The sequence below is a fragment of the Suncus etruscus genome, chromosome 9, assembly GCF_024139225.1.
Source record: "Suncus etruscus isolate mSunEtr1 chromosome 9, mSunEtr1.pri.cur, whole genome shotgun sequence".
In the NCBI taxonomy this organism is placed as follows: Eukaryota; Metazoa; Chordata; class Mammalia; order Eulipotyphla; family Soricidae; genus Suncus; species Suncus etruscus.
Window position 1 is genome coordinate 70636403 of NC_064856.1, and position 26446 is coordinate 70662848.

General features: G+C 44.4%; 1 protein-coding gene across 1 annotated transcript in view; it reads left to right on the top strand.

Annotated features, from left to right (window-relative positions):
* Positions 1–26446, top strand: part of NAV2 (neuron navigator 2) — a 201904-nt gene that overhangs the window by 133654 nt on the left and 41804 nt on the right. Inside the window, exons 9-14 of the mRNA XM_049780979.1 lie at positions 38–505; positions 6040–6200; positions 8397–8585; positions 16931–16983; positions 25002–25025; positions 25141–25215. Of these exons, the coding sequence (XP_049636936.1) occupies positions 38–505; positions 6040–6200; positions 8397–8585; positions 16931–16983; positions 25002–25025; positions 25141–25215 (970 nt within the window). The remainder of the gene's footprint in view (positions 1–37; positions 506–6039; positions 6201–8396; positions 8586–16930; positions 16984–25001; positions 25026–25140; positions 25216–26446) is intronic.

Consider the following 26446-nt stretch of genomic DNA (forward strand, 5'->3'; position numbering starts at 1 on the left):
GGGTGTTCAAGCCACACAACCCTTTATCTTTTCACAGACTCTTTGGTGGAAAGCCTACCAAGCAAGTGCCCATCGCCACAACTGAAAACATGAAAAACTCAGTGGTCATCTCCAATCCTCATGCTACCTTGACCCAGCAAGGGAACTTAGAGTCCCCCTCAGGCAGCGGTGTCCTGAGCAGTGGGAGCAGCAGCCCTCTCTACAGTAAGAACGTGGATATCAACCAGTCTCCACTAGCCTCCAGCCCCAGTTCAGCCCACTCGGGCCCCTCCAACAGCCTCACGTGGGGCACTACTGCCAGCAGCTCTTCTGTGGTTAGCAAGGACGGCCTGGGCTTCCAGTCTGTCAGCAGCCTCCATACCAGCTGTGAGTCCATTGACATCTCCCTCAGCAGCGGAGGGGCTCTGAGCCACAATTCCTCCACAGGCCTCCTCACCTCCTCTAAGGACGACTCCCTGACACCCTTTGTCAGAACCAACAGTGTGAAGACCACACTGTCAGAAAGGTTGGTGCTTGGCAGCCTAGAGTCCTCAATATAAGCAGACAGTTGGGCAAGGGATCCCCAGATTCATCCACTTTTGCCTGTGAGGTTCCCCTTCTAATCACAGCTGTCTTTCCCCTATGTGGGAGCCAATTGGCTATAGAATTCAGTGTCTATCTCTGCTTTCTGTTAACTTTTGTCACTGCTGCTCAGTGCTTGGAGCTGATGGAAATCTGGGTGGGAAGGGGAGAATAGACTGAACGTTTTCATTGTAAGTGGTATTTGGTCCAGGAAACCCTCTATTTTATTCTGTTGGTTCTTTTTCCTCCCCTCATGGCTAGGCGGGGCAGTCTGGAGGTACTTTGGGAAAGTTTGGTGGTCATCCTGGCAAATACCCCTCTGACTAAAGGGGTGCCGGACAGAGTGATAGGAAATCAAGAAGCTTAGTGCATTCTCGGAGCTGTACCTCTTACACTGTAGAAGCAGAGCAACAGCTGAGAGCCATATTCCACCCTGGAAAAGAGAAAAATGCTCTGATCATTGTGTATAACAAACACCTCCCCTTGCTTCCAATCTAATATACCTTTTCTTGTTTTCTACCTGCCTGGACCTCTAGTCCTCTCTCTTCCCCTGCTGCTAGCCCTAAGTTCTGCAGAAGTACTCTACCCAGGAAACAAGACAGGTAATGATTTGGTAGGCTGGGGGACTCTCCCCGCCCCCAGCCTCTAGGTCCCTCTGCCCACCCATGTCGAGCTGGATGTTTTGTGTGAGGCTGCTGGCCTGAGGCTTCCTCCGCTTGTGTACTCTGTGACACCCGTTTTCCTCAGCACCCCTGGACATGCCAGTGAGGGTCTCTGCTGGGCTGTCTGCCAAGGCCTTGGGGGGAGCTGGAAGGGATGTGTCCTTCCCACCCATTGGCTGGGAAAGCTCCATCCACCCCTGCCTTTTTGGACTAAAAGAGGCCTCAGCTCTCACTTGCATCTCAGTTTTCCCTGTGGCATGTGCCTGTTGTCCAACTCCCTGCCTTCTGCTGCCAAGTCCAGAACCTTCCGCCCACTGTGTGGCTGAGCCCTCACCTTGGCCTTCCCCACCACCCTGCTCCCCACGCAGCTGGCTGTCTTCCTCTCCCAATTCCTCTGCTGCACTCAGCCCAATCTGTCTTGTAGGGTGTTGTGCTATGCTCCCGTTTCCTGTCCTGGAGAGTGAACCCCAGCTGCCTTGTGGGTGCACCTCAGAGCTAGATTTTGATCTTAAATTGGGGATGAAGAGGAAAATCATGGTTGGGGCAAACAGCAAGAAAGTGTTGTTTTAAATAAATAAATAAAAAAAGACAATTAAAACTAAGGTGGGGTTGAAGAGTAGTATGGTAGGTAGAACATTTACTGTGTACATAGCCAACCTAGATTCTACTTCTGGCACCTTATATGGTCCTCTGATCCCCAAAAGGAGTGATCCCTGAGCACAGAGCAAAGGGTAAGTCCTAAGCACATTGGTGTGGGAACAAAAAAAAAAAAAATATATATATATATATATATAAAGCAAAATAATGAGAACTTTCTTCATCCCCTCCATAGTAAGCACCTTGGTTTTTTTTGGTTTGTTTTGGTTTAAGGGCCAAACCTGGTGATACTCAGGGGTTACTCCTGGCTGTGCACTCAAAAATCGCTCCTGGCTGGGGGGACCATCTGGGATGCTGGGGATCGAACTGCAGATGCCTTACCACTTGTGCCACTGCTCCAGCCCCAACACCTTGGGCTTTTATTATTATATATCCAGTCTCAGACCTTAAATGCTTGGTCTCTAGGGATCCAAATGCCTTGCCTGCGTTAGGCAGCAAGTTGTAACAGGCCCTGTCGCGGGTCCAGGGCCCATCTCCTGGCAACACTCCACAAGAGCTGTAGAAAGTGAGAGGGATCTGGAATTCACTTGTTCTGGTGAATGAATTCCAAATATGCAGACTGTTGGCCTCTTGAAACTTTCTTGCACGTCCCTTCTCTTCCTTGAAGATATTGCCAGTAGCATTTGGGGCGGGATGGGGGGTGGGGGCTGAGTTAAGGGTGCAGGGTAACTGGCCTCTTCCTTTCTGAAGAGCTGTGGTTGGTGGTGCAGACATGGGCGACGGGTTGGCTAAAGGCGTGGGCTCTACTTGGAGGTGGGGTAGCCCTTGCATCTTAACTCTGAACATGCTCTGAGGGAAAGGAGGCTCCCTGGGCGCTGAGGGTCTCTCCTGGTGTCCTGGGGTTGGCGGGACTTCCCAGCGGTGTGAGCACAGCTGCAGCTGCCTAAGGGAGCCCTTTCTGGTGATGTGAGTCGCTTCCTCCAGGTCTCTTTGCTCTCTGCCCACAGCTGCATTTTCCCCCATGCCTTTCTGAAGCTTCTTTTTTGTTTGTTTTAACTTTCCTACAGTGACCCGCACCTTAATAGGAACACTTTGCCTAAGAAAGGACTCAGGTACCTGTGCTTCCTCCTTGCATCATGCCATCCGGTGTGGGTCTGGAGCTTGGCTGTGGGACTTTCATTGGCTGTGGGTGCCAGGCTGGGGTGTTCAGGCTTTGGTAATAGCAGCAAGGCCTTTGCGACCATGGCTTTCCATCCACATTGTTTCCTCCTCACTCCATTTGTGGCTGATGGGCTTGGATACAGGCTGTGCTTTCTCGAGCTTCTTGTGGTTAGACCATGCCATGAAATGCATCCCAGCATCCGCCCAGTGAGCAGCTCCTGCATGTCAGGGCCACAGGCTCCATTGCTGAGCATCAACCCATGACCATTGTGTGCGTGGGCTGCCTTCTGGGAGAAAGATCTGACTTGTAGCATGTTGCTTTGTCATCCAGGACAAAAGCCAAGGAGGAGAGATTCCCACCCCACCCTGCCAATTTGAAATTTTTCAACTTCTTTGGGCCTGCAGAATAAGGCTAGAGGCAGATATTATGTATTTGTCTGAATATTCAGACTAAGAATTGGGCCAGTTCTCTGAGCCCAATAGGACCTGGGGTTGAAGGGCCAGGGAGATAGTATAGGGATTAAGGTATTTGCCTTGTATAGGCCAGTCCTGGTTTGATCCACCTATGGTCCCCTGAATATCCCAGATGACTCCTAGATCAGGAGTAAACCCTGAGCACAACTTGATGTGATTCATCATTTACCTCCTCAAATAAAACGAATATGGGATTCAAAAGAAAGAAAAGGTGACCAGAAAGGAATCTCCTTTATGCTTTGTTCCTGCTGCTTGGGCAAACTGGGGGCCAGTTAAGGCTAGTCCTGGTAAAACAAGATGCTAGAAGTCACCATGTCTTGCTTACACTCCACCCACTTCCCTCAGGCAACCAAAGGAATTGCAGTTTGTGCTGCCCCGAGGGTGCTGTCTGATGGTTGCCGCTGTCATTCCTCTGTGCTCTAAACACCTCGTTCTTTGCAGCATTGGCTTCACCCTGCACTCAGCATTAGTGCTTTTGAAAAAGAAAAAAGGGGGGGTCTTGGAATGAAATGTTTCAATGCTGTCATGTGTGTTAATAACCTGTAGCTCTTAAAGACTGAGTGTTTTAACAGTAATAGGAGGTAGGTATCAATACTTCCCTTCAGTAGGTGCTCCAAGGAAAGCCTGTTCTGGAAATGTAAAATAAAATGATTGAGAAATTCCCCCAAGAGCTAACTTGTTGGAGGAAGTTCAGCCATTTGGCCATAGAGGAGGGAGCTAGCAAAGCCTGTGTGTGTAACAGAATCATTCTCATAGTGCTGCTAAGATGCTAGGAGAGCTATTTGTTGCACTCAGCCTTAGCTCTTAAGTAATGGCTACACTTTGGACCAAAATAACCTCCAACACTTCTGCTGTGTCAAGATGAAGGGAACCAATGTTTCCTACATTAGCATTTCAGAAGGCTGCTTATGTTTCTGGAGAAACTGTATCAAAATTAGGAAGCTTTGATTTTTTTAAATTGGTCTTTAAAATCTTCTAATACAGGTATATGGATTATCTTCAGGTGAGTGAGACAGACTGTTGCATGTCCATCAACTCTAGGAAAAACATGAGTAGATAGATAGGTAGGTAGATAGATATATAGATAGATAAGGTGTTCATGATTTTGTTGTTGCTTTTGGTCATAGGTATATATATGTGTATACATTTGATGCCCCACAGTGCTATGCTTGGGGGATTACGTAGTGCTTATAATTTAATTCAGGCCTCCATGCAGAATGTCCTCTAGCCCCAAGAAAATAAATATTGTTTGTTTTGGGGCCATACATAGTGATGCTCTGGACCTACACCTGGTCTGTACTCAGGGATCACTCTTGGTGGGACTAGAGCATATCAAGTGTTGGGCATTGAATCAAGGTAGACTGTATGCAAGGCCAGTGCCTTGCCCTTTGTACTATTATCTCTCTGTTGCCCCCCAAAAGTAACTTTTTTGGTTTTAGAGCCACACCTACTGATGCTTAAAGGTTATTCCTGGAAGTGCTCAGGGGGACCATATGGGAATCCAGGGAACAAACCTGGGTTGGCCATATGCAAGGCAAATGCCCTACCTGATGTAGCATTGCTCTGGTCCACCAAAATAAATATTTTAAAGATTAAGTTGGCTCAACCTTTCTAGATCCCCCCTCTATATCTCACCTATCTGATACCTATATGCCAACATTATAGATTATTTTTAAAGCCAAAAGCCTCCCTCTGTGTACATAATCAGTATCATCCCCAACCCCCTCCGTGATCTATTTATAAGTTTCCAGAACACTCTGGTTACTCAGGAATTCCACCTCTACCTGTGGGCCTTTCAATTTGGGGATCAGGTGGATTCCATGGTTGACATGTCAGCATCCCCTGCCCAGGGCTAGTTAGCCCCTTCCTTGACTGCTGATGGGAATAATAGCAGCAGGGTTGTTTGCCAAGTCAAAGAGAGTTGTGAAGTCATCTGGAGGTTAGGGGAGACTTGGAACGAATCATTGCCAAATATATTCAAGGAAAAAAATGAAAAGTGGACGGCATGCCATCTCAAGATTCCCCTGCCACAGTGATGTGGGACTCCTTTTGGGAAGAGCTTTTTCTGCCAGAATGGCAGAAATGATGCCCATGAGCCTCACACTCCATGCCTGATTCTCATAAGCTTTGATTTAGCTCATGATTTGCTTGAACAGAAAGACCATGAGTTTTCTCACAGCAGCTTGTTCTATTGTTTCTGTCCTACCAGGGAGGGCACGTTGGCATGACAGTGTCAGGTATTAACATGCTACAGGTACACCCAGTGGCAGCTCTTTGTACTACAAGCCATTACCCATCTTGCTTTCAGGCTGTGTGTGTTCCCTTCAAACTTGAAAGGAATTTTTTACTTTTCCAAAAGATCTAAGTAACTGATATTTGTGAATTTTTGGCCAAATAGCAAAAAAGGAGGGGTTTGAGAAACTTTGTAAGTTTCAGGATGTGTAGCACATAGATTTTATTTTTTTGCCACTGTATATCTATTTGAATATTGATTTTCCTTTTTCTGGGTTTATTCTCAGCTTCCAGAGCTGATTGTACGGGGTGTGGTTTGTAGTTCATCTCATCTTGACTTCCCTCTGTCTAGGTATACTCCCACCTCCCAGCTTCGCACACAAGAAGATGCAAAAGAATGGTTGCGGTCCCATTCGGCAGGTGGCCTTCAGGACACTGCTGCCAATTCCCCTTTTTCCTCTGGTTCCAGTGTGACTTCTCCCTCTGGAATAAGATTCAACTTTTCCCAGCTTGGTGAGTAGCTGCTTGTTAACTGTTTTTGTTGCCTCTCCTCCCCAAACATACCTCTTCCTGACTGTCCTCATTTTTATTTTATTTTTGGATTTTGGTACATAACTGCCCTGCACTTAACACCTGGTTCTTGTATTCAAGGGTAAGGGTCACCCCTGGCAGAGCCTGGAGTGATCAAACTCAGGTTAGTTTCATGAAAGTTGAGGACCTTACCATCTCTCTCTCTCTCTCTCTCTCTCTCTCTCTCTCTCTCTCTCTCTCTCTCTCTCTCCTTTCTCTCTCTCTCTCTCCTTTCTCTCCCCTCTCTCTCTCCTCTCTCTCCTTTCTCTCCCCCCCCCCCCTTTCTCTCTCTCTCTCTCTCAGTCACACATGGTGGCGCTAAGAAGTTGCTCCTGGCTCTACACTCAGAAATTGCTCCTGGCAGGCTTGGGGGACCACATGGGATGCCGGAATTCAAGCCACCATCCTTCTACATGCAAGGCAAATGCCCTGCCTCCATGCTATCTCTTTGGCCCCCTTACCGTCTCTTTGACCCTGTTTATTTATTTGGCTTTGAATTGTGATGACTGGGTGGCACATACAATTGCTTTGTGGAACTTACACACTTAACCACAGTGTTTACCTGCCAGGACTCACACTCCTTTCATTCTGGTACTAACAACCCAGGTCACTCAGGTTTCTATAGTTTTGGAGTTTGCATATATCTGGCAGCTGTTGTGCGGCTGAAAATTGCTTGTGACACAGGGATCTCAAGTACTAAAAGCAGAGTTGCTGGGATGGTGCTTGCATGTGTAAGCAGTGCCAGGGATCACCAAACCTTTAGTCTCACACTTAGAATCCACCTTAACCACCAAGTCACCTCCCAGCCTTGTAATTTGAAAGAGACAGTTAGCCACAGACTGTGGTCACTCCTCTCTTGATACCTGCTTGTCCTCAGCAACATCATAAGATCCCAGGAGATTTATAACAAAGAAATAGAAAAGCCAATGAAAAAGTTTTGGACATTCTGCTCAGTTATTATCTTTATATGGTTGATACTGGTAGAATTATAGCACAAGCAGACTACATGCTTCTTGTGGAGAAGCCATTCTTTCCCTAAGACTTTCTGAAGAAGTAGGTTTTACTATTTGCTCCAAATCTGCTAAGCTTCCTTAACTTTATTAAGCAGCAAATAAAAATTGGGTTTGGAGCAGAACTCTTCCAAGTATCTTTGGAAATGCCACCTACTGACATGATAATACTTCGTTACAGTTGGGGAAGGAAAATTTGTAGCCCAGTCTTTGCTGCCTTTTCAATGGATTTCTTTTTAAGAGAAACAAACACACCTACACAGACTTTTAAGTGGAGTGAAAGATAATAACCTCAGGTTTAATATGAAACCGTGGCAGAGTTTAAGATGATCAGATAGCAAATTTTAGACACAGTTAGAAAAGGGAAAGTTCAATCCTAGCTTGAGGTGGGTTGGCAGATTCATGGAAGTGGCAGGATAAGAGCTGCACCCTGGAAAATTGATAAGAGAGAAAATAATCTTCTAGTCTCACCTCATTCTTTAGAGAGTCCGCCTTTCTGAAAAACGTAAAGAATAAACTTGCAGTCCTGAACTTGTAATTAAGTGAGACTTAACTTTTCACTGTTCGTTAACTAAGTCACTGTAGCTGGAAACACTGGGCATTCCTAGATGGAATGATAGTCCTTTTGTGCTTGCCTCTGTACTGGAGCATTTTTGCCACCAGTATTAAGTGTTTTCCAGCAAAGGCCTTGTGACCTGCATTTGTATTGTACTTTCTCAGCCGTAACTCTTCGAGGTAAGAGTTTCTTGTCATGCACAAATACTTCCCATCTGATCAAAAGCCAGCTTGGACTATTTTGGGCTTTTGGCTTTAGAGAAGATTGTTCCAGATGAGCCCAGGGAGTAATTAGCTCATGCCTGGAAGGTGACACTGGCTTGCCTGAACGTGCCAAGTTGGAAAGCTGAAGCCTCGAGCCTCACTTTGGAACTGACCCACCTTTCTTCCCTTATTTTTAGCTCTAAACATGTAACTCAAATGCTGATGTGATTACCTTTAAGAAAACAGTCCAGGGAGAGAAGTGAGCAGGAGTGGATATGGCTTATTATCGGCACTTTCCTCTATTTCCTTATCCAGGATTTGAGTAGAGATCTGAGTTTTCAGCTTTTTGATTGCATTTTTTACATTTCAGCGAGCCCCACCACGGTCACCCAAATGAGCTTGTCCAATCCTACCATGCTGAGGACCCACAGCCTTTCCAACGCTGATGGACAGTATGACCCCTACACTGACAGCCGCTTCCGGAATAGCTCTATGTCCCTGGATGAAAAGAGCAGGACCATGAGCCGCTCAGGTTCTTTCCGAGATGGGTTTGAAGAAGGTAAGCTGGGGGCTTGACAGTTTGCAGGTGGTGGGGCTGTGGTTAGTGAGGTTCTCTGCCAAGTTCATTGTGTTGGTCTGATAACCCACCCAAACAGTCACTCCCCAGTATTGTGGCAGCCAGGCTATTCTGAATAGTTTGGCTCCTGATTAACCTGATAGAAGTGTAGGGAAGAGGCTTCTCTGGGCATCTTATCACTGAGTTCTGCACTCAGCTTCTCTCCTTGGCCTTGGGCCGAAATTTCTAGGCATGCATCTCCACGGTGAAGTTCAGCCGCTGGGTCCCCACCTTGGCAGGACAAGTTACTAGAGAGTTCCTTTCCTTATGCCAATATACCTGCATACTCCCAGATGCCCTGGGTAGCCTCTTACTTTACTCTGGAATTAATTTTCTCTTTCCTTTCTCAAACAGTATTTTGATTTTTATTGCATGCTGTTCAGTCTTTTTTTTTTTTTTTTATTTGGTCTTGTTTATTTGGGAGGGATGTTGGGGGTGTTGATGCATACATGGCGATGCTTCTGGCTTTATATTCAGGGACTACTTTTGGGAGGTCTCAAGAGATTATATACAGTGCTGGGGACAAGCTGGGGTCAATTATTCAGAAAACAAACAAATGCTTTACACCTGTCCAGCTTCTTTGTTCATTGAATATTTTGAATCAGGTTTTTGGATTTTGTTCATTTTACACAGGCTTGGGAGAAAAATGTATTGCCAGCCATCTTCCTGTCTCAGTTATTTTTCTCTTTGCTTCTTTAGCTAAAGTGTTAGGAGAGAAAGCAGTCAAAATGCTGTTCAGGGATGCCTCAAACTCCAAATGCTCCCCAAAGGTATAATTGGTGGCATATTAGAGGCTGCACTTATAGACTAATAATTAGGAATATGGAGCAAGATTTAAGGGTTTGAATTCCAATTATTAAGATTGTGGGCAAGTAACTTCACTTCTCTGTCCCCCTCTTTTTTGTGTTTGTTTTTTGGGGCCACACCCGGTGACGCTCAGGGGTTACTCCTGGCTATGCGCTCAGAAATTGCTCCTGGCTTGGGGGACCATATGGGATGCCGGGGGATCAAACCATGGTCCGTCCTGCGTTAGCTCATGCAAGGCAAATGCCTAACCACTTGCACCACTGCTCCAGCCCCTACTTCTGTGCCCCCCTTTTTATGATAAAATGATAATAGTGAAAATACCTAGCTCACAGAATTATGAAATTTAAGATAAAATAATAATATAATAAAGAAAAATATAACAAAATAATAAAAATAATCTCAGGGACTGGAGAGATATTTATAGGAGATAAGTTTAAGACCTTTGCCTTGCCCCTGTGGTGCTTATTGTCTCCTAAGCAGCAATGAATATGGCCTAGCTACTCCTGGTGGCATTTAAATGACAATAAATATCTGCGCAGTAGTGTTATTATTTCATGTCACAGCCTAGAGATAATCACCTCAGCATTGATGCCTGGCAGCCCAACAACCTTAGCCACAGGATTAGGATTCTTAGAGAAAATGTACCCACACCATATAAGAAAAACAAAAGGCAGTATGTTGGTAATATCCAGAAAAATAGAGATGAGGAACAGGAGGACCAGCCCATGGTAGAAAGCTTACTGCAAAGAGCTGTGAGTGCAGTTAGAATACAGAAGGGTCCATGTGCCAATGATAATTGGAACTGATCACTCTGGACAAGAAATGGGTGCTGAAAGGGGATAAAGTGACATATATGGTACCCTTTTATTCATGATAGTGCAAACCACAGTGTCAAAAATGAAAAAGAGGGCCCTGAGAGATAGCACAGCGGCGTTTGCCTTGCAAGCAGCCGATCCAGGACCTAAGGTGGTTGGTTCGAATCCCGGTGTCCCATATGGTCCCCCGTGCCTGCCAGGAGCTATTTCTGAGCAGACAGCCAGGAGTAACCCCTGAGCAATGCCGGGTGTGGTCCAAAAACCAAAAACCAAAAAAAAAAAAAAAATAAAGAAAGAAAAAGAGAGAGAAAAACAAAATGCCTGCCCTAGAGACAGGTATGTATGTGTGGGGGATGTGAATGGGAGGGGATCTGGGGATTTGAGTGGCAAAAAAAGTGCACTGGTGAAGGGTGGTATACATTCTGTGACTGAAACTCAAGTATGAACAATTTTATAACCACCATGCTTAAATAAATATTTTAAAAATAAAATAAAAGACATGGTACAATTCCATAGGCAACAGACTGTAGTATGGGCATAACTTCTAATATGCTTTGGGATGCCAAAACATTTATGTAATTTAATCCAATTATATGTCTTACTGGAACTGGAAAAAAAAAAAAAGAATGTAGTCCACACCATGACCCTGTATTTTTGTACTTGTGTTTTTTGGTTGTACCTATATTTTTTGCCATCAAAAGAAGAATGTAGGAGAAGAGTTGTAGATCTCTTGAGCTTCCAGACCCTGCATGAGCATGTGTCCAGCATTCGTCTGTTAGGAAAGAACAAATTGTTTGGGAATTCCCTCAGCATGTCAGGAGGGAGAGAAGTACAAGAGAGAGCCTTTGACTTTTGTCCAGTTTTTGTTTCAATTCCCAATGACACGTGGAAATAGAGTTTCCAAGTGGCAAAGTGTTTTGTTTCAGAGCATTTGCCCCCTAGTTGATCTCTCTAGTGGCAACTTCTCAAGTTCTCTCCATCCAGACTGAAATCTCATTTGCCTTTAGTGATATTCAGGGAGCAAACTCAGACTCTAAACCCATATATGGGAACTTGTTGGAACTAGGGCTGAAGGAGGGTGTGTTATGAGAGTATTTGACTGGATTGAAGAGCTAAAAATTAGTGCTAGCACTGTTGTGGAGGAAATACTGACCCTAAGGTAAAGGAGGAGGTGGTTTTTCTGAAACTTGGAGCCACTGAATCTGGCAGGGATTCTCTCAGAGCTTTCCCAGCCCTCCTGGTGGTGACTCATGTATGCAGAGTACCCTGTGCCTAAGTCATTTTCTCTGTCATGTGTGTACCTGAGTGAACATTCAGGACTGAAACTTGTCCAAACAAGCACTTTCCTCATAAAGGCCCATGACCCTCTCTGTGTCATCCCCAGATAGTTTTTATTTAGTCCATCTGGATTAGGCAACACAAATGTGGAGTCTGGGATGTCAGAGTGACACTGATAGAAATTGCTTCCCTGGCTTTTTCCCTCTAGAGAAGCCTGTGTCTATTTGTCTGTCTGTCTCTCCTTGACTTTTCTCTAAGTAAACTTCCTTAAATAAAACTATTTTACTGCCTCCTCTCTCAAAAAAATTAAAAAAGACACTTCTTGCCATAAGCAGGATCTGCTTTCTAAACCTCATAGTTAATGATATTATGGAACTGAAGTACAGATTTAAAAATCAAATTGCTGGCCAGAGAGATAGTGGAGGGGTTAAGATATTTGCCTTGATTGTGGCTAACAATTCAAATATTTAGCGCCACATATGGTCTGTTGAGTGCTGCCAGGAGTTTCTCCTTAAGCACAGAGAGGGGAATAATCTCTGAACACAGCCAGGTGTGGAACAAAACAAAACAAATTTTATATGTAAAATTTAAACATATATATTTAAGTAAAATTGCAGGGTAGGGATAGGGGCTATCAATGTGCTTTAAATATATACCTTTTCATCTTTGGAGAAATTGGGCTTCAGATCAGTTTTATTTCTTTCAACCCAGTTAAGTTACCTGCAGACACAAAAGTTAGGGCTTGCATAGTTAGATATGTTTAATTCCAGTGGGTAGAGGCTCATTTTTATTTTCTTTTGAATTCATAAAATCTCCGTATTACAGAAGTAATTGGGGAGAAATTACAGAAAGGAGGGGAGGGTGGAAAATCACATTTCATGTTTGGACCAAATAGAACCTCCTTATTAAAGTCAATTAGGTTTATTATATATTAAGAAAAGGAAAAAGGATAAAAATTTAGGGAGAATTAGCACACTGCTTGTGTGAGGTTTTTCTGGGATTTAATTAGTACTTTCCATTTTGCAGGAAATGGGAATCATAAATATGTAGATTAGGTACAACTAGCCCAGATGCTACCTTTCAAAGTTATTTCCAGGTAAATTAATTTCCATCAGAGGCATTACACAATTTTAATGGTATACTTTTATGGAGATGCTTACGGCATTTTAAAAAGGAATGTGTTTGGAGGAAAAAGCATCCCAATACTTTAGCAGTCATTCCTAAGAGCACTAGTGCAATCTCTGTCGGCTCTGGGGACTCTGTAGGAGCAAAGAAACCAATCAGTAAAGAAATCTTGAGTTGCATACCACTTCTAAGTTAGTGTTGTCATCCAAATCCTAGCCTCATGTGGTAACCATGTGATTCTGAAGCAAGGACTTAACCCAACAAAGTTCACTTAATATCAAAAGTTCACAATATCCCACTTATGTGGAATATTAATTGTATGTGCTTTAATGGACTGAATTGCTTAAATGAGAAAAGTCACAGAACACATTTGGCAAAATGACTTTGAAAAGGGCTTAGGTAGTAAGTGCTCAGTGGAAGCTATTATTGTCATTGTTAGGTCTTATTTTCTCCTTATCCTCAAGAGCCATCTCCCCCCCCCCCCACACACACACCCATTTGTAGCAAATTTGGAGGCAAAAAAATTAAAACTACTTGAGGCCACTATATGTGGCTAGATCTTGATCTTAAACACCTGATTCTCTGCCTCCATCTGTTTATGCCCCACCTTGGCATTTGTCTTCTCTGCTCTGTTCAAAGCTGGGCTTTCTTGCTGTGGGCACCAGGCTGTGGTCCCCCATCAGTGTGTCCTCTATTGTCTGCTTCTCTGGTTGAGATGACAAATTCAACCATCAGAATTGCATCTCAGGCCATGAGTGGTTTGAGTACTGCCATCCCATGGTCTCCACACTGGGTACAGCTGTGGAGGTCTCCAAGCACTGCCAGGGTGGTCCAGGTAACTTAAAGCACCCATGCCACAGGACTTGAGTAGCATCTCATCCTTAGGTCATTTTATTAAACTGCCAGCCTTTTGGCCAAGAATCACTGGTAGGGCTCTTGGCACCTCCTGAGTATTGCTTGGGAGTGTGTTACGTGTTCACTTCTACCAGCCAAAAAAACAAAAACAAAAAAACAAACTACATCTCATTCCTTCTTCTAGACTTCACCTGGTGTACAGTGAAAACCAGAATAAAATATCTAGCTTCACTTTCAGATCCTATTCCTCTATTCTCTGTGACCCGAGGCAGGTCATTTAACCATTCTGAGTTTCTTTCTTTGTTTTGTTTTTGTTTATTTTGTTTTTTTTTTTTGTTTTGTTTTTTTTGGGGCCCCACCTGGAGGTGCTCAGGGGATACTCCTGGCTCTGCACTCAGAAATAGCTCCTGGTAGGTTTGGGGAACCATATGGGATGCTGGTACTCGAACCACCATCCATCCTGGATTGGCTGCTTGCAAGGTGAACACCCTACTGCTGTGCTATCTCTCTGTCTTCCCGTTCTTGATTTCTGAGAAATTCAGTGGCAAATCTGGACTTATAGCTTCCTGTTTGGGAGATAAGGAGAGGAATGTATCTGGCCTACTCCTGCTATCCAGATTCTGTAATTTTTTTTGAGGGGGTCACATCTGGCAGCGCTGAGGGGTTACTCCTGGCTCTATACTCAGAAATCACTCCTAGCAGGCTCAGGGGACCATACAGGATGCCAGGATTTGAACAACCAACCTTTTGCGTACAAGGCAAATGCCTTACCTCTATGCTATCTCTCCAGCCCCATATTATGTAATTCTTATATATATTTCCTTGTATTGCCTAGAGACTCTGCTTAACTTCCTTCACTTAAAGAGAACCAAGTGCTTGTATCAGTCAAGATGCATGCAGTTTGAGATGGATTCTGGAAAGGAAGGAATTTTCTTTGTACTGTGGCCTGGGTATGGTAATTTACCAAGTAAGGGGAGTTGAGTAGGGGGAGGAATAATACTTGTCTCTTGATGAGATGGAGAAACAGGAGAGGAAAATGCATTGTCCTACAGCCAGATTTTTCCAGCTGGCCGGAATGTGGCCGGAACGTGACACTGGGTTAAAAGGTGTGATATGGGGGCCGGAGAGATAGCATGGAGGTAAGGCGTTTGCCTTTCATGCAGAAGTATGGTGGTTCAAATTCCAGCATCCCATATGGTCCCCTGTGCCTGCCAGGGGCGATTTCTGAGCATAGAGCCAGGAGTAACCCCTGAGTGCTGCAGGGTGTGACCCAAAAACCAAAATTAAATAAATAAATAAAGGTGTGATATGTGACCCACAGTTTGGCCTCTGATGCACATTTCCCAGTGCTCTCTATGATGTGGGGCTGAAGTAATTCATCTCTTTGGAACAATAGAACATTGGTTGAAGCCAGGAGAAGCCTCTGTTAGTATGTGGACATATTAACACTCAAACCATAAAAGGTCATCAACTCCTGAACCTGGTTTTTCTGTGGGTCATAGGGTTGGATGAGCCATGGAGAGGGAGGGAAGGAAGGGAAAGACTGAGCACTCCGAGCATTGTTAAGGAGGGTTGGTATGAGTTATGGTGTAAGGACAACTGCCACAGACCCTATTAGAAAAACCCTGAGGGCAAGCCAAGAGGTGTGTGGATTCAGAAAAGGGAGGAAGCCCACCCAGGCAGCAACCAGGAAAATGAGGATAGGCAGACATGAGAAGCATCCCAAACAAAGGGCTGTGAGAGGGGAATGTCCTATCTAGGGTATGCATGGGATCCCAGGATAGGGTACAGAGAGGGAGAGAAACTGGAGGGCAATGTGGGAGGTTGGAGAAGCTGCTGCCAACTGCTGATCCAGGTTGAGTTTGCTTCTTGGGTGGTAAGTGAAAGGCATGTAGGAAGCATGGAAAGTTACTCCAAACTCAGCCTCCCACTCTTGGGCCAGAGGTGATAGCACAGTGGGAGTTGGGGCATTCCATCCTTGGTCAGGAAAGCTGTGCCCAATTAAAAGATTTGTGATGTCTCAACAGGAAGATTCCTGTCTTTTACTCAAGTTGTTAAGAAATCACTAAGAGAATGTCATTAAAGAGTCTTGTTCCCAGAAAGAAAACTGAGCTCTAATTCCTAGTCCTACCAATGACAATGCTTCAGAATTATGTGAACAGAATTAAATATCTCCTTTGGGACAGTAAGGGGCTAAGGCACTTGCTTTGCATACCATTGGCCCCTGTTCAATATCTGGCATTGCAAATGGTTCTCTGTATGCCACCAGAGATATCCCTGAGCACAGAGCCTGGAGTAAGCTCTAAAACACTCCTCCTGACTGTGGCCTCAGAACTAAAAAGTCTCCAATGGCTTGAAGCAAGAGAGTGATTTCCAGTGGTTCTCACTAGAAAGTGCCTACCAGAGAAAAAAAGAAGAGGATCCATATTTTATCAACATTTTCTAAACAAATATTCTAGCATATAATCATTTTTAGACGAATTGACTATGTCCAACAGCTTCCTGGGTTCAAAACTGTCAGCTCAGTCTGTTGCAGAAACAAATAAAAACTGCTCACAAAGTAAGCAGGGGAGATGCAACAGTTTCCACCCTGGGCTGTTTTGTAATCCAGAAATGGAATAAAATAATCTGAAACAGTAACAGACAGCTTGTAGGTCATTGAATTACAAATCCCACTGGGTTGTGCCAGTGAAAATGCTTCTTAACACTGCTTTGGAAGATTTTCATTCAGTAAATCTTGTCTTATTGCGATGAAAGAGAAAGGGGAAGTATTTAGACAGTGGTAATAACAACAAACAAAGCCAACAAAGTAGGGGAGGGGGAACTTGGAGCGATAGTATAGCCAGTAAGGCATTTTGCCTTGCACACCATAACCCAGGTTTGATCACTAGCACCCCGTATGATCCCCTGAGCCCATTCGGAGTGATCCCTGAGCACATAGCCAGGCATGATCCCTCTGCTCTACTGGATGCTCAGAGGGAGGGAGGAGAGCCACAGAAAAGTGACTTCCATGCAAATGATCCTTTTTTTTTTTTTTTTTTTTTTTGGTTTTGGTTTTTGGGCCACACCCAGTGGTGCTCAGGGGTTACTCCTGGCTGTCTGCTCAGAAATAGCTCCTGGCAGGCACGGGGGACCAAATGGGACACGAAGATTCGAACCAACCACCTTTGGTCCTGGATCGGCTGCTTGCAAGGCAAACACCGCTGTACTATCTCTCCGGGCCCCAGCAAATGATCCATTATTTAATACTGATGTATATCAATCCAGGAAGATTGGTCAGGGTGGTTTGCAGTTTCTCCCAATTTGGCAGGGCCCTGTCATTATTGTTTCTCCTCCCCTGACCCTCTTTTCCCTTCCATTGTATTGAGCTGTGCAGTTAACCTATCTTTTTTTTTTTTCCTCAAACAGTGCATGGGTCCTCCCTCTCCTTGGTTTCGAGCACATCATCGATTTATTCTACAGTGAGTACAATTCAATGTTTGCACCTATGACCGTGAGACGTGGGGTTTTCTCAAATGTATTGTGAATGAGAGAGAAGCATTTCTCCTAAAGAGAGAGTATTTCCATTCTAAGGGGCTCATTTTTATTAGAGAACAAGACTTGAAATTCACAGAACTATTCATGAGAGTACACTCACCAGTTAGTGAGGAACTGGCTTCTTTGTTCAAGTGGCATTGTGTATTTTGCATTGTGCTTTGTGCTTTGGATTGATATCCAGGTGGCAGAGTTGAGAAACTTCAGCTGTCTGCAGATAGACTTGGAAAAGGAAGGCCTCAGACAAGATATAAATGTTCTTCTGCCTCAGTTTCCTTATAAAATAGAATAGCAGCATCCCCCTTGTGGAGTTGGAGTGGGGAGCAAATGTCAAAATTACATTGCACTACAGTATAAATTCTTTTTTTTTTCTTGTTCTTTTTTTGGGGGGTCACACCTGGCAGCACTCAGGGGTTACTCCTGGCTCTACGCTCAGAAATCGCTCCTGGCATATGGGGGACCATATGGGATGCCAGGATTTGAGCCACCATTCTTCTGCATGCAAGGCAAATGCTTTACCTCCATGCTATCTCTTCGGCCCCAAGTATAAATTCTTATAAGAACAAGGATACTTATGTATTTTTCTCCCTAAGGCCTTCAACAGGGAATGGAATATAGTAGGTGTCTCAAACATACATAGGTTTAGGGCCCGGAGAGATAGCACAGCGGCGTTTGCCTTGCAAACAGCCGATCCAGGACCAAAGGTGGTTGGTTCGAATCCCGGTGTCCCATATGGTCCCCGTGCCTGCCAGGAGCTATTTCTGAGCAGACAGCCAGGAGTAACCCCTGAGCACAGCCGGTGTGGCCCAAAAACCAAAAAAAAAAAAAAAAAAAAAACATACATAGGTTTTTTTTTTTTTTTTTTTTTTTTTGGTTTTTGGGCCACACCCTGTGACGCTCAGGGGTTACTCCTGGCTATGCGCTCAGAAGTTGCTCCTGGCTTCTTGGGGGACCATATGGGACGCCGGGGGATCGAACCGCGGTCCGTCCTAGGCTAGCGCAGGCAAGGCAGGCACCTTACCTCCAGCGCCACCGCCCGGCCCCACATACATAGGTTTAATAGAAGAGGGACTCTTGTGTAAAGCAGAGAAAGAGGGAAAATGCATTAGTGTGAGGTTTCCTGAAGAAAATTCAAGTAAGACCAGGTTCTTCTCCAGGAGTGCTTCCTTCTATAGTTGTGTGTAACAGTAGCCTGTAAGCTTTTGATTTGCTAATTCTTACAAAAATGATTCTGTTCATTGATAACTGGGAATGCTTTAGCCCTTAATTTCATGGAATGACAAATATTTCTATAATTCTGTTATGAGCAATTCCAGGTTGTTGGGTTTTTTTATTTGTTTGTTTGTTTGTTTTTGGTTTTATGGTCACACCTGGCGGTGCTCAGGGGTTACTCCTGGCTGTGTGCTCAGAAATAGCTCCTGGCAGGCACGAGGGACCATATGGGACACCGGGGTTCGAACCAACCACCTTTGGTCCTGGATCGGCGGCTTGCAAGGCAAGCACGGCTGTGCCCAGTTTGTTTGTTGTTTTACTGTATAGACTATTAACTTTTTTTTTGTTTTTTTTGTTTGTTTGTTTGTTTGTTTTGGGCCATACACGATGACACTCAGGGGTTACTCCTGGCTATGTGCTCAGAAATTGCTCCTCTCTTGGGGGACCATATGGGACACCTGGGATTGAACTATGGTCCGTCCTAGGCTAGTGTGGGCAAGGCAGACGCCTTACCACTTGTGCCACCACTCAGGCCTCATAGCCTATTAACTATTAACATTAAGAAAAATGCTGTCTCAGGGTCAGGGAAAAGGTTCAAAGAACTAGAGCATTTGGTTTACATGTACAAGACCCACATTTGATCAAGATAGAGAGACCATGGTGTGGCTGTTTTTTCCATGACCTGCAGTAAGCAACAGCCTTCACTGACCACTCACTAACTTCATGGACATAGAAGCCTTGTTGGCTCCTGCAACCTTGCTGCTCCAATTCCAAATGACTTTTGTCCTCAGTTGGTCATCTCATGTAGCATTTTATCACAGAGTCCCAGATTCATTTTAAAGGATTTGTGTTTGGCAAACTTGCAAAGGGCATTTTCTTTTTCTTTTCTTTTCTTTTTTCTTTTTTTTTCTTTTTGCCGTTATCCAGGAAAACATAGAACTTTGCTTACCAGCTGATAGCCAATAGAGATCTTCTGGAAAGAAACTGTTTTATGTACCAGGGATGGTACTTTCAATCCTAGAGATTTTCTTAGCAGTATTCACTGGTACACAAATATTCTAGGGCCTGGACTAAGCTGTGGAGATGTGTTAGGTAGACAGAAGAGTTCCTGCTGAAAGAAGCACAAGCCCAAGTCCTGGTCCTAGCTGGCACTAATGGAGTGGACTGAACTCCTGCTTTTTGTTTGTTTGTTTGTTTGTTTGTTTGCTTGTTTTGGGGGGATGAGCATACCCACCAATGCTCAGAAATCACTCCTGGAAATTTCAGTGAATGCTGGAAATTGAATCCAAGTTGGCTGTGTGCAAGACAAATGCCCTTCCCACTGTGCTATTGCTCTAGCCTCATGGCTTCTGCTTTTTAAATCAATTAGTCAATCAATCGGTTAGTTTGTTTATTCATGTCAATTTATTTGATGCTTGGGCCACACCTAGTATTGCTCAGGGCTTAATCCTACCTCTGCACTCAGGAATTACTCTTGGCAGTGTACATGGACTCTATAGGGTGCCACAAATAGAACTCAGGTTGGCATCATACAAGGCAAGCACCCTACCCACTGTACTATTGCTTTGGCCCTGGGCTCCTGCTTTACTGGAACAATGTCAGGCAACCAAAGAGGGCACTGCAGTGCCAAAACTTCCATTTCCCAGTGAGGGTCTCTGTCAAACAGAGCAGTGGACCTTTCTCAAAAGCCTGAAAAGAGAGGTAAGCTGCATAAGCCAGCCATGGAGGGAAAAAGCATGAACTTCTTCACCTCCTGAAGAATGTAGATGTTGGAAATTGTCAAAGGAAATTCCCAGCCACACCTTCGAAGTACTTGCAGCCAAAGGTCTTGCTTCCATTAACTCTTGCTTCCATTAACTTTGTTCTGAGTGTATGGACATCTTGTTTTTGTGAAATATGAAATTTTCCTTTCTGAGTTGATATAAGTTCCAATTTATCAAGTTGTAAACATTTTAAATTCCATTTTTCTTTAGATAGCAATATGTAGTCTGTATTCTTTCTCACTGCATAGCGAATTCAAAACTCAGAGGCACCTTATTCTTGGTGGTGATCTGGCATAAACTGATGGGAGCAAGGCATGATGATCTGAAGTTCCTACAACTTGGGGCTCCCCATCAGTCATGGATTCAAAGATTCCAATAGGCTTCTCCTCTGTTTATGCTTTTTCTAAGAAGAGGAAGTTACTGCTAAAGGCCTTTCAGAAAGTAAAGGAACATTCCCCCATTCTTTCAAACAGGAGCTGTTTACTGATTTCAAGGAGACTGTAAATCTGGCTGGATTTTGCCACCGGAAGCATTAGTGTGTGGTCTCTTATCGATTGCTAGTTGGTGATAAAATTCTGAAACAAATGTTCATCACCTTTTAAAAGATAGGGCAAACAAGTTTACTTTTGTCTGAAAAGAGGGCCTAAGGGGTCTCAAACTCAATTTACCTGAGGGCCCCAGGAGGCAAAGTTGGGGCAATCCTTGAGTGAAAAGTCAGTAGTAAGCCTTGAACATTGGGGGGTGTGACCCAAACAACTAAAACAAAACAAAAAAAGATTCCTCTAGGGCAGGTCCACAAAATGTTATACAGAGAGCCATTTGTTGCGGCCATGAGCCGTGAGTTTGAGACCCCTGGAAAGGAATAAAGCACAGGGGCTGTGAGCACCTGCCTGGCAAATATGTGGTCACAAGTTCAAATCCCCAGGTTCCCACATATGTCAAGCATGATTCTGGCAGTGCTACAATGTGTGAATGTTATAAACAATTTTTGACTACACCACACAAAGAGATGTGACCACTATTAAACACCACAATTAAAAACTAATCTGTGAACACCACATCACAGAAAGTGTGACCCCTGATGACCAACACATGTGAGTGCTGCAACTAGGACTTACATGCCTCAACTAAAACATGTGCAAACACTACCACTAAATGAGGGTAAACCTTGGTGAGTGGTGTGGCCAAGTGTTCGAGCACCACAGCCTAATGGTTGACTTACAGCAACATGAGAGCTAAAAAAAACAAATGTGCAGAGCATCACAGTCAGGCATACACAACCATCTCCAAGTTCACATCCTCCCATCCCTTACAGCACCACCAATAAGGACAGTGGAAGGGAGAAATAGGGAGTAAAAAAGGAGGTTGCTGGGGCTGGAGAAATAGTATAGCAGGTAGGGTACTTGGGTTGAATGCAGTTGACCTGGACTGATCCATTGCAACTAATGTGGTCACCTAAGAAATGCTAGTAATGATTCCTGAGTGCACAGCCAGGGTTAAGCCCTGAGCAATGCTGAATGTGACCCAAAATCAAAAAAAGGATAGAGATGGGCCGGAGAGATAGCATGAAGGTAAGGCGTTTGCCTTTCATTTAGAAGGTCACCAGTTTGAATCCAGCTTCCCATATGGTCCCCCGTGCCTGCCAGGAGCAATTTCTGAGCATGGAGCCAGGAGTTTCCCCTGAGCACTGCCGGGTGTGACCCAAAAACCACCAAAAAAAAAAAAAAAAAAAAAAAAAAAGGATAGAGGGACACAGAGACTGCAGGGAGTGGCCTAGGGAGTCCTTAAAGTTGCCACCATCCCAGATAAATGGTCTACTTCATATGGATAAGCTCTCTTGGGGGATAATATTTTTTGGCCCCCGAAATTTCTCATTCTTTTTTTTTTTTTTTTTTTTTTTTTTGGTTTTTTGATCACACCTGGCAGTGCTCAGGGGTTATTCCTGGCTCCAGGCTCAGAAATTGCTCCTGGCAGGCACAGGGGACCATATGGGGCGCCGGGATTCGAACCGATGACCTCCTGCATGAAAGGCAAACGCCTTACCTCCATGCTATCTCTCCGGCCCGAAATTTCTCATTCTTAGCTATTCAAGAAAGATTGTTCTGGGGCTGGAGAGATAGCACAGCGGTGTTTGCCTTGCACGAGGCTGACCCAGAAGGACCTGGATTCTATTCTTGGCATCTCATGTGATCCCCCAAGCCTGCCAGGAGTAACTCTTGAGTGCTACAAGCTGTAGCCCCAAAACAAACAACAACAAAAGATTGTTCTGCCTGAAGATTGCAGATATATTAATGTAATCATAAAGACAACAGAAGGCAGCATGATGCTCAATAACAGCTATAGAGCTAACCCTTAGAGTAAAGAAAATCTAAGGAACATCAGACTCGATCTTGTTTTCTCCATACAACTGGAATTGAGTTTCTAGGGAACAATAGGCAGAGGCACAAGGAAGAAGTCTCAGGCCTTTTCACAGAGATGGTCAGAGTAGGATTGACTTTATATGGCTGACTCCCCCAGCTAACCTGTCTTCACTGACCTCCCAAACCTTAGATCACTAAAAATCTCACCATTTGCATTTTCACATTTGGGCCAGAGGCAGAAGTCAGGGCCTTATTTCTGGAAAGCTTCATTGAGAATGTACTTAGTATAGAAGAGTGATCGGGTGTGCTGGATTAAGACCCAAAGCTCTGGGGTCATATTAACTTGGATTCAATCCTAACTTCATCACTTAACCAGATATGCCTTGGCTAAATACTTGACCTCTCTGTGCTTTGATATTCTTTACCTAGAATATTGATGGCTATAGTAGTCATACCTGCTAACAAGATTGGTGTGTGGGCTCAGTGTATAATGAATACAAAGGGCAAGCACTAGTTATCAATACCACAATGAATAGAACATATGGCAGAAAAGCCTGTGTCAATCCTTTCTAGGTTCTTAGATCAGTGACTGGCACATAACAGAAAAATCAATAAAAATCGATAGATGTGGGGTGGTAGGATGGTCCCCAAGGATGGCCTAACTTGTTTCCAAGAGTTTCATAGATTGAGACTGCCCAGCTGTATGGCTTCACCAAGATAACTGACTTATCTGATCCTCAATAGAAAGAAGCAAACCAGGCTAAAGCAACAGTAGGGCACTTGCCTTGCACATTGCTAAACCAGGTTTGATCACCAGCAATTCCATATGGTACCCCAAGCCCATTAAGATCAGCTCCTTAATGCAGAAACCTATGAGCATCTCCAGGGATGATCCTTTCCCCTCTCCATAAAAGAAAAGAGCAAGCAAACCTACTATATATTTGCAAGAATTAAATAAATTGGCCCAGAGTACCTGGAAATTAGTTTCTGCTGCAGAGAGGGGACTTGTATGAGGTGAGATCCAATCAGTATGTGAAGTAAGATCAGAAAAGAAGCATCTGCCCATTTGCCACAGCTGACAGTTGTGGAGTCTTCTGGTTCTAATGAATCATGTTCTTCTGCATTTTGAAATTATGCTGATGTAGGTTATAATTTTTTTTAATTATTTTGCAAGGTTTGGGGGCCATACCCAGTGGCGCTCAGGAGTTTTTCCCAGCTCTGATCTCAGGCTAGTTCAATCATATAGGATACTGGGGACAGACCCCATGTCCGTCCCAGGTCAGCCGGTTGCAAGGCAAATGCCCAACCCATGTGCTATTAGTAGCAAAGTTCTTGTAAAGTTGAATCACACAGAGCTTGGATCCAAGGAGAAAATAGGGTGCTTAGTTGATTTTCACTCATTCCCTGGCTCTTGAGTCACTGTTTTGCCCTGGGGAAGTGGATCTGGTAAGGTGGGCTGGAAGAAACCGGAAGGAACCTTTCCAAGAATGCAAGAGAGGAAATTTCTTTTATGAACCTGAATCAAGGAAAGGAAAGGTTCCCCACACAGCAGATTCCTTTGTGGGAGGAGAGAGGCAAGTAAGTCTTTTAGTCTTGGCAGGCAGTTAGCTGTTATCCCAGACTGGACCCAATATGGAAGGCTCTGTGAGCGGTGCTGAGGGGTTTATCCCATTCACCCCAGAGTCACAGGTAACCAGGGCCCTGGAGTGGGCAAAAGGAAGGTGGTAGTGACATCCATCCTTTCCTGAGTCACCCCTCTGTCTGGCCCTGCTGCAGATAACCTCTGGGCTATCTTTCCCATCCTTGGAAGGAGAAGACTACCAAATAAAATCCTAAACCACAGCTAGACTTGCATTCTGATTACTAATAAGACAATTTTCTTTTTTTTTTTCTTTTCTTTTCTTTTCTTTCCTTTCCTTTTCTTTTTTTTTTTTTTTTTTTTGGGTCACACTCGGCTGTGCTCAGGGGTTACTCCTGGCTCTATGCTCAGAAATTGCTCCTGGCAGGCTCAGGGGACCACAGGGGTTCCCAGAATTCGAACCACTGTCCTTCTGCATGCAAGGCAAATGCCTTACCTCCATGCTATCTCTCCAGCCCCAATAATAAAACAATTTTTTTTTTTTGGTTTTTGCGCCACACCCGGCGGTGCTCAGAGAAAACAATTTTCTAGAATAATTATATTCCTGTATTTCATCAGATGTATTTAAACTACTGAGGGTGGGGAGATCAATGAATTATGGTCCTAGTATTTTTATTTGCTGCACCTGGCCACTCTGCCCTGGCTTACCCACTTATCCTCAGAATGCCTCCCACATCCCTGCAGAACCCTATCCCACAGCCAGGCAGGGGCTCTGCACAACCTAAAGAGTTGGAATGTTACTCTAATTCTTCCTAATTTCTTTAAATTATAAGCTTTTTGTGTTGGGCTTCTCTGATTGGTCACCTGAATCAGGGCCATTTATCCAGAGAAAAACTGCAGGAAACAAACGAATAAATCTCCAAGTGATGATGCTTTCCCAAAGCTGGACTGTACTGTTCTTTGTTCTGCAACTGGTCTAGTTTTTCTTCTGTTCTGCAACTGGTCTGATATTCCTTATGTTTTCTTCACAGCCGGAAGAAAAGTGCCAGTCTGAGGTAAGGGACCATCTGCTTGTTGGGTCTCTTCCACCACTGTTCTCAATGATATTTTGCCCAGCTCAATCTGGACACAGACTCCTGAAGCAAATAACGTGTCCTCACTTATCTTTAGATTCGCAAGCTACGGCGGGAGCTGGATGCCTCCCAGGAGAAAGTCTCCGCTCTGACCACCCAGCTAACTGCAAATGTGAGTATAAATCCTGGTGGCAGCCATCAGAGAGGCAGGCACCTCTGTGCTTCATTGCAGGGCCTCATGCCCCTGGAGCATCAGGAAAATGGTGCATAGCAAGGGCACAGGCTTAGAATTATGGGCACCCACCCATGCTTCAGACTGTGTTTTGGGAAAATTCTTTAATCTACTATTTGTTCTCATTTGGTATTATACTGAAAAAGAGAATATCTATCTCTTAGGCTTGTCCCACGATGAATATCTGATCTATTAAATGCTTTGTAAATTATTTATTTCCCTTCCTCTTAAGAAGAATATTTATCTTTAACGGGTGGCTAGGGAGTAAATGGAAGACTCTACAATACATCGAAGGCTGCCCTATAATTATAGTACACACCATGACGTATTTAGAAACCACTGCCAAGCAGCATCAATTCAGCAACTGTTTCAGTGCCAGCTGTGCCCCGGGCACTGAGGGTTCAATGGCAAAGCAAGCAGAGTCACTGTCAACTTACCATTCATCTCCGGTACCACCGAGAGACAAAATAATCCTGCTGTAACCCAATAACTTGCACTGGAGACAAAGGCAGGAGGTTGTGGGATTGTAGAGGACCCTTCACTTAGTTCTCTTGGGGGAAAGGGAGGCCAAAAAAGGCTCCCAGTAGGAGGTGACTCTAAGTGGTGGTAGTTTAGGATACATTTTAGGACAGCATCCTAAAATAAAGGGGATAATCTATGTAAAGGTAAAGATCTGAGTACATTTGTAAACCATAAAAAGTTCAGTCTCTTTAGAAGTTAGAATTTGGCTGTATGGGAGAATAGGGATGGACAAAAGAAGGAAGTGAGGCGGCAGGAGACATTAAGGTAAGGTATAGGTTATGCCACACCGCACAGGGTGTCAGCTGAAGGGGGAGGGTATAGTATATGTACCCCTGCCATTGAGTGTTCAGCAGAGCAGAGAGGTAGAGAGGGGTCAATTTCTTTCTTAGGAAGCTCCCTTCCCGTGATATGCTTACTTCATAGAGGAGTCAGGGTAGAGGCAGAGGTGTGGCCTCATCTGCCCAGACTGGAAAAGGGAGTCCTTGCAGAGCAGGGAGCTGGGGAGATTCAGAGCTGAATTGCAGAAGGTAGAAAGTCTGGGGTTTCTGAAAAGTATTGAGGCGTCTCTGAAGCAAAGCCTTCTAGCAGTCTCATCTGAGCCTATGGGATGTGTGCACAAGACTTGCAGAAAGCAAGTCAGGAGTCCCCT